The sequence below is a fragment of the Raphanus sativus genome, chromosome 4, assembly GCF_000801105.2.
Source record: "Raphanus sativus cultivar WK10039 chromosome 4, ASM80110v3, whole genome shotgun sequence".
NCBI lineage: Eukaryota > Viridiplantae > Streptophyta > Magnoliopsida > Brassicales > Brassicaceae > Raphanus > Raphanus sativus.
Genome location: NC_079514.1, coordinates 6,435,131 through 6,441,954, shown reverse-complemented (window position 1 = coordinate 6,441,954; position 6,824 = coordinate 6,435,131). Strand labels below are relative to the sequence as shown.

At 32.6% G+C, this 6,824-nt stretch overlaps 1 protein-coding gene across 2 annotated transcripts; it reads left to right on the top strand.

Moving 5' to 3' along the window:
• Positions 1-539: 539 nt before the first annotated feature.
• On the top strand, positions 540-6,216 carry LOC108835323 (potassium transporter 9). 2 transcript variants are annotated; one of them, XM_057006953.1, is made up of 8 exons: positions 540-883; positions 978-1,203; positions 1,277-1,522; positions 1,611-1,661; positions 1,737-2,165; positions 2,262-2,516; positions 5,003-5,525; positions 5,622-5,813. In XM_057006953.1, exons 1-8 carry the CDS (start codon positions 737-739, stop codon positions 5,665-5,667), a joined length of 1,923 nt encoding a protein of 640 aa, XP_056862933.1. In that variant the 5' UTR covers positions 540-736; the 3' UTR covers positions 5,668-5,813. The 2 variants fall into 2 exon arrangements, with proteins under 2 accessions (XP_056862933.1, XP_056862932.1); XM_057006952.1 differs by having other exon boundaries at positions 542-883; positions 5,608-6,216.
• The last annotated feature ends 608 nt before the right edge of the window (positions 6,217-6,824 follow it).

Sequence of the window (6,824 nt, the reverse complement as noted above, 5' to 3'; positions counted from 1 at the left end):
TATAATGTTCTCCTTGGTTTGCATGTTTTTTTCAAAAGTTGGATATGTCATATGTCACAATCACAAGTTTCAGATCCGAGTATATGCCAATATTCGAAAAGGAAACTCAAAAAAGTATATACCGATACAAAAATAAACACAAAAGAAAAGAAAGTTTAACTGCTCGCGTTCGCGTCTCTCTCTGCCACTAGTATTCAGGTTTGTCAGTCTTCATAACTTATAAAGTTGTATCATTCAGTCTACAGCTCGTTTTTTTTTCTCTTCGGTCACTGTCTGTTGTTGTTAATATCTGAAACAAAGAAATAAAGAAGAAAAAACAAAAAGACATCTTTTCGTGTAATCGTCGTAGTTGTTAAAGATTCTTCTTTTGGGTTTTCTTTATTTTATTATTTCAGATTTTTTTTTATTATTTCAGATTTATCATTTCATTGACTGATTCTTTGATAAAAAGGGAGGGTCCCTCTCTGCACCAGGTTCTTTCCGGTGTAGCCTTTATCCAATTCCATGACAGAACCAGAGTTGACAAGGCCAGGGACAAGTTGTTCTGTAATGACTCGACATTATTTATGGGACAAGACACAAGTTGTTCTGTAATGACTAGACATTACTTATGTAAAGAAAAAAAGTTTCGATTTGCTTTGTCTCATCTCAGGCAAATCTTTCCCCACCAAACGACTCCCGATTTCTAGGGAAAATTCAAGAAGCTCTGTTGTTGTTTCCCTGATTAGAAAAAAAAATGGCAGAAAGGGTAGAAGCATCTGTAGAAGAAGGAGAGAACACCATTGAAGAAAGACGCATAGGAACTATGTGGGAGCTAGAGCAGAAACTTGATCAATCCATGGATGAGGAAGCTAATAAGCTCAAGAATATGTACAGAGAAAAGGTAACAATTACTTTCTCTCTAAACTACTCTGTTTCAGTTTCAAGAAAGTTTTAGGTTTTTTATAAAATATTTTGCACCTTTTTTTTTTCATCAGGGCTTGTCGATGTTGATGTTACTGAGACTATCATTCCAAAGTCTAGGGATAGTTTACGGCGATCTAGGGACTTCTCCATTGTATGTGTTCTACAATACATTCCCGGATGGCATTAAAGATAGTGAAGATGTCATCGGAGCTCTTTCTTTGATCATTTACTCTCTTTTGCTTATACCTCTCATCAAGTATGTGTTCATTGTCTGCAAAGCTAATGACAATGGTCAAGGTAAGCTTTTAAAAAGGATGATCAAACCAAACCGGTTTAGTCTATACTAATTATAGGAATGTTTTGTGTGCAGGTGGGACTTTAGCTATATACTCCTTGCTATGTAGACATGCTAAAGTGAAGCTTATCCCGAATCAGCAACGCAGCGATGAGGATCTGACTACTTATAGTCGAACTTTAGTCGCTGAAGGGTCTTTTGCTGCTAAAACAAAGAAGTGGTTAGAGAGTAAAGAATCTAGGAAGAGAGCTCTTCTCTTCGTTGTTCTTCTCGGGACTTGTATGATGATCGGTGATGGTATCTTAACTCCAGCCATCTCCGGTAATTAACGACCTTCTTGCATTTCTTTATTTCTTTCTTTCTTTCTTTCTTTATACTCCAGTTTGATGACAAAACCATCTTCTCACAGTTCTTTCAGCGACTGGTGGGATCAAACTCAGCAGCCCAAAGATAAGCAGCGGTAACAAAACATTCACTGCACCTTATGTCACTTAGTTCTTGCTAACTTTGCTACTTGTTGTTGTTGTTGTTTCAGACGTTGTTGTGGTTATGTCTATTGTCATTTTAGTTGGACTGTTTAGTATGCAACACTACGGCACAGACAAAGTCGGGTGGCTCTTCGCCCCTATAGTCTTTATTTGGTTCCTCTTCATTGGAGCCACTGGAATATACAACATCTGCAAGCACGACACTCGCGTCTTAAAAGCGTTTTCGCCAACATATGTATACTTGTACTTCAAAAGAAGAGGACGAGATGGTTGGATCTCTCTCGGTGGCATTCTTCTCAGCATAACAGGCACTGAGGCTCTATACGCAGACATTGCTTACTTCCCGTTACTAGCGATACAGCTCGCTTTCACCTTCTTCGTGTTTCCTTGTCTTCTTCTAGCATACTGCGGACAAGCTGCGTATCTTGTGAACAACAAGGAGCATTACAACGACGCTTTCTATGCATCTATCCCGAGTTTGTCCTAAACATATCTTTATTTATAAAAGGCGCTTTAATGGTCTCTTCATTAGTACTGCTGAAACTCTCTTTTGATATTTTTTGACTCCATAGGGAGTGTATATTGGCCAATGTTTGTAGTCGCCACAGGAGCTGCAATCGTTGGGAGCCAAGCTGCGATATCAGGGACTTACTCGATTATTAAGCAGGCTGTGTCTCATGGATGTTTTCCTCGTGTTAAAATTGTACATACTTCCAAGGAGTTCCTTCGTCAGATCTATTGCCCTGATATTAACTGGATGCTCATGCTTGGCTGCATAGCCGTCACTGCTAGTTTCAAGAATCAGAGCCAAATCGGAAATGCATACGGTAAGATGTATGGTGACAGTGATGATCTTAAGCCCTTTGGCCTTTGATGAAATGAAAGGGTTCTTGCTTATTATTGGAGATAACTTTATATATATATCAATACTATTAAAACAGAAGTACAAAATTTGACCCAACTTGCTAATTGTTTTTTTTAAAATACCATATAATGTAAATAATATTCTTACTACATCATCCTTAAACAAAAAAAACATCATCCTTAAATATAATACATTTATATTTATAACAAAATTACCCTAACTCGCATTATATATGGTAAGAACTGATTTCAATAAAATATTTATAATAAGAATTTAAATGAGATGATTATTAATGATTTTCTTATAAAATAATAATAAACATTAATGTCTCCAAATCTTAACTTATTTAAACAAACACGTATTTTTGTAACTAGATTGTTAATATATCTAAATTTTCTCCCAGAAATTAAAATTTATATATTCACAATAGTAACAAATAAATACTTTAAAATATTTCTTATACGATTTTCTCAAAAGAAAAATTATACGATCCGACATCTTTAAAATTATTCCTCAAACAATATAAATAACAAGAACAAACTAATATTGTCATATAAATAAATTTTTATTTTCTCTAGTATTATTTTCTTCATTTTTGAATAATAATTCTTTTTATCAAAGTACAAAAGTTAAAATCTAATAGTTTTATCAATTTTATATACAATTTAAATGTATATAAAATTAAATTTTAAAATATTATCAGCTTTTCTGGATCTTTTAATATGTCAACCATGATTAGTGATTGTGTTAACGATAATGTTTTAGTTTTTTACCTGGTTTCAGATTTTTAATTAACAAAATTTTCATTAAATTTGAACATGGTTATATACGAATCACCGAGTTTACTGGTTCAACTGCGGGTCAGAATCGGATATGAAAATCGTATATTTTTTTTTGAGGAAATCAGATATTAACATATCTTTTTTTTAGAAAATCGTATAAAAAATATTTGAAGTATTTATTTGTTACTATTGTGAATATATAAATTTAAACTGCCGTGAGGAAATTAAGATATGTTAACAAGCTAGTTACAAATTTTTTTTTTGGTTTAAATAAGTTAAGATTTGGAGACATTAATGTTTATTATTATAAATAATATCTTTATAGAAAAATTGTTAATAATCTTCTCATTTAAATTCTTATTATAAATATTGTCTTGACATCAATTGTTACCATATATAATGCTGAGTTAGGAGAAAATTTTGTTATAAATATAAATGTATTGGGTTTAAGGAGGACGTTGTAAGAGTATTAATTATGTTATGTAGTACTTTAAAAAAAAAATTACCAAAAAACAAGTTGAGTCCAACTTTGTAATTCTGTTTTAACAGTATTGAAAAACAATGCTTAATATCAACTAACAATTTTACCAAAAATCACGAAATCTAGTATTTATAAAACTTAAATCTATGTCAACTACGAATAAAACTTATCTAAATCTTATGATATATAACTAAATCAGCAAATCTTTGGTAAAATAAGATCTATTATTATTATACTATTATTTGCGAAGTGATCTTTTGCAACGGAGCTCTCACGTTAAAAGTTAAAACGGTTAATGTCTTTGTTACCCTTAATGATTTTATATATAATTTATTATATAAATCAAAACGAATTTTAAGTTAATAATATTATTATTTATATGTTATATCAGATTATAAACTAATATTGTCAAAAATATAAAGATAATTCTTATATATATTTTGTTGTTATCTGAAAATAATACTTTTTAATTTAAAAGTTAAAAACGAATTTTAGGTTAATAATATTATGTGTATATGTTATATTACATTATAAATTAATATTGTCAAAAAAAAATCTTATATATATTGTGTTGTATCTGAAAATAATTGTTTCAATTTTAAAAGTTAAAAAACAAATTTTAATTTAATAATATTATATTTATATGTTATTAGATTATAAATTAATATTGTCAGAAATAAAAAGATAATTCTTATATATTGTATTGTTATCTGAAAACATTATTTTTAATTATAGAAGTTAAAAATTAAGATATAAAACAATTTACAATTAAATATTAACCAATCAAAAGCATTTGTATAAATATATTTTCTAAAATATTTCAAGTATGTGAGTGTTTTAAAAATTCTAACACAATAATAAATATATATATTTGTATCAAATTTTTGATCATATATAAAAATTTGATGTTTAATTTAGATTTTTTTGAAAACATAAATAATACTTATTATTATGATGAGTTTTTGAATTAATAAATATACACCAATAAATATTTTAAAGAAAATTATGCCTGCATGTGCGGGCAAACTATCTAGTTTATATAATATCATTCGGTTTGGGATTCATAAACTCATATTTGGATTTTAACGGTCTGTAACAGTTGGTCTGCAAAATGCACATCGTACTTCTGGAGTTATCTCCAATACTTATCAACTGACTGTTTTGGTTATATCTTGTTGAGGTTAGGGACTGCGGTTGTGCTTGTGATGCTTGTGACTACATTGCTAATGGTACTAACCATGCTGCTCGTGTGGAGGTGCCACTGGATCCTTGTCCTTATATTCGCCTTCCTCTCCCTCGTGGTGGAACTGTCATACTTCTCGGCTGTGCTCCTAAAGATCAACCAAGGAGGATGGGTTCCGCTCATCATAGCAGCCATCTCTCTTCTAGTAATGTCGGTCTGGCAGTACGCAACAGTCAAGAAGTATGAGTTTGAAATGCACAGCAAAGTTTCCATGAGCTGGATACTCGGTCTTGGTCCTAGCCTCGGCCTTGTTCGTGTCCCAGGGATAGGGTTAGTCTACACGGAGTTAGCGAGTGGTGTCCCTCACATCTTCTCTCATCTCATCACTAACCTCCCCGCGATTCACTCTGTTGTAGTCTTTGTCTGCGTAAAGTACCTTCCTGTCTTCACCGTCCCTGAAGAAGAGAGGTTTCTTGTGAAGAGAATTGGACCGAAGAAGTTCAGAATGTTCCGCTGCGTGGCCAGGTACTGTCCCTTCTTCTTATATATGTTCTTTAGACAAAAAGTTTTATAAGACCGTACGTTGTCTCTAAAAATGTTTTAATAGGTACGGTTATAAAGATCTACACAGGAAAGACGACGATTTCGAAAACAAACTGTTAACTAACCTCTCCTCGTTCATCCGAATCGAAACTATGATGGAGCCAGCTTTAACCTCAAGTACCTACAGCAGCGCGTTCTCAGTCAACTATACACAAGAGTCTAGAGATGAGTTGCTCCGTAACAATAGCAACCACAACAACAACATGGATATGTTCTCATCGATGGTGGACTACACGGTATCAACTCTAGACACGATAGTTCCAGCTGATTCACCGCGTAATGCAGCGAGTTTCAGTCAGAACAACACAGTGGAGGAAGAGGAGGATGAGTTGGAGTTTCTGAAGACATGTAAAGAGTCAGGGGTTGTTCATATCATGGGGAACACTGTGGTGAAAGCAACAAAAGGATCATGGCTTCCTAAAAAGATTGCGATTGATTATGTTTATGCGTTTCTTGATAAGATTTGTAGGGAGAATAGTGTTATCTTACATGTTCCTCATGAAAACCTTTTGAACGTTGGACAAGTCTTTTATATTTAGCTTTTTTCTTCTTTCTATTTTTTTTCTGTAAAACAATTGCAGATAAAGGGAAATAAAGGATACCAATTACAAGACTAGACCATATAAACTGTTATGGACATGTTCATGTTGAAGTTCTTTTTTCAAGATGGATCTTATTAGGTGCAGTGGAAGTCCTTGCGCTATCGCAAGAACCAAGATTCAACAGATGGCTAAATAGCATAACAACACATGGTCGTTGGCCATCTCGCAAACACGAGAACAATCAAACTGTGTTTATCCAATCAAACGTATTTGGGTAGGAGTTAAGGAGATCTCTTAGGGATTTTTTTTTCGTTTAGTATTAATCTTTTTAAGCTACGTTGTATTTTGAAATTGAGAGTTCTTAAAAAGCTTTTGCAAACAACGCAAATAATATTTTCATCGGATCTTGTGCCATACTAAGGAACAAAAAGTGTAGAGCACTAGAGGAGTAGCCAATTGGTTTTGGTTAGGTATTTAATTTACCAAACCGGTTTTAGTTTGGTTATGTTAATTTAATTTTGCTTGCTAAGCGAGCGTATGAACCGAATTATTTATGATAAGCTTGTTTGACAAATTGAAGGAAGAATACAAACAGTAGGAAAACGTTTTATATTTCCTCCAGTACTGTTATTGTGTGAACTATAATTTTCAACCATCAAAATATTCAACGTATTTCTTT

What these genes read in the sequence shown, in the direction of transcription:
- LOC108835323 (XM_057006952.1), top strand. Translation starts at nt 737, where the DNA reads ATGGCAGAAAGGGTAGAAGCATCTGTAGAAGAAGGAGAGAACACCATT. An exon ending in AGAATATGTACAGAGAAAAG is followed by an intron (nt 884 to 977) that starts GTAACAATTACT and finishes TTTTTTCATCAG; the next exon opens with GGCTTGTCGATGTTGATGTT. An exon ending in CTTAACTCCAGCCATCTCCG is followed by an intron (nt 1,523 to 1,610) that starts GTAATTAACGAC and finishes ATCTTCTCACAG; the next exon opens with TTCTTTCAGCGACTGGTGGG.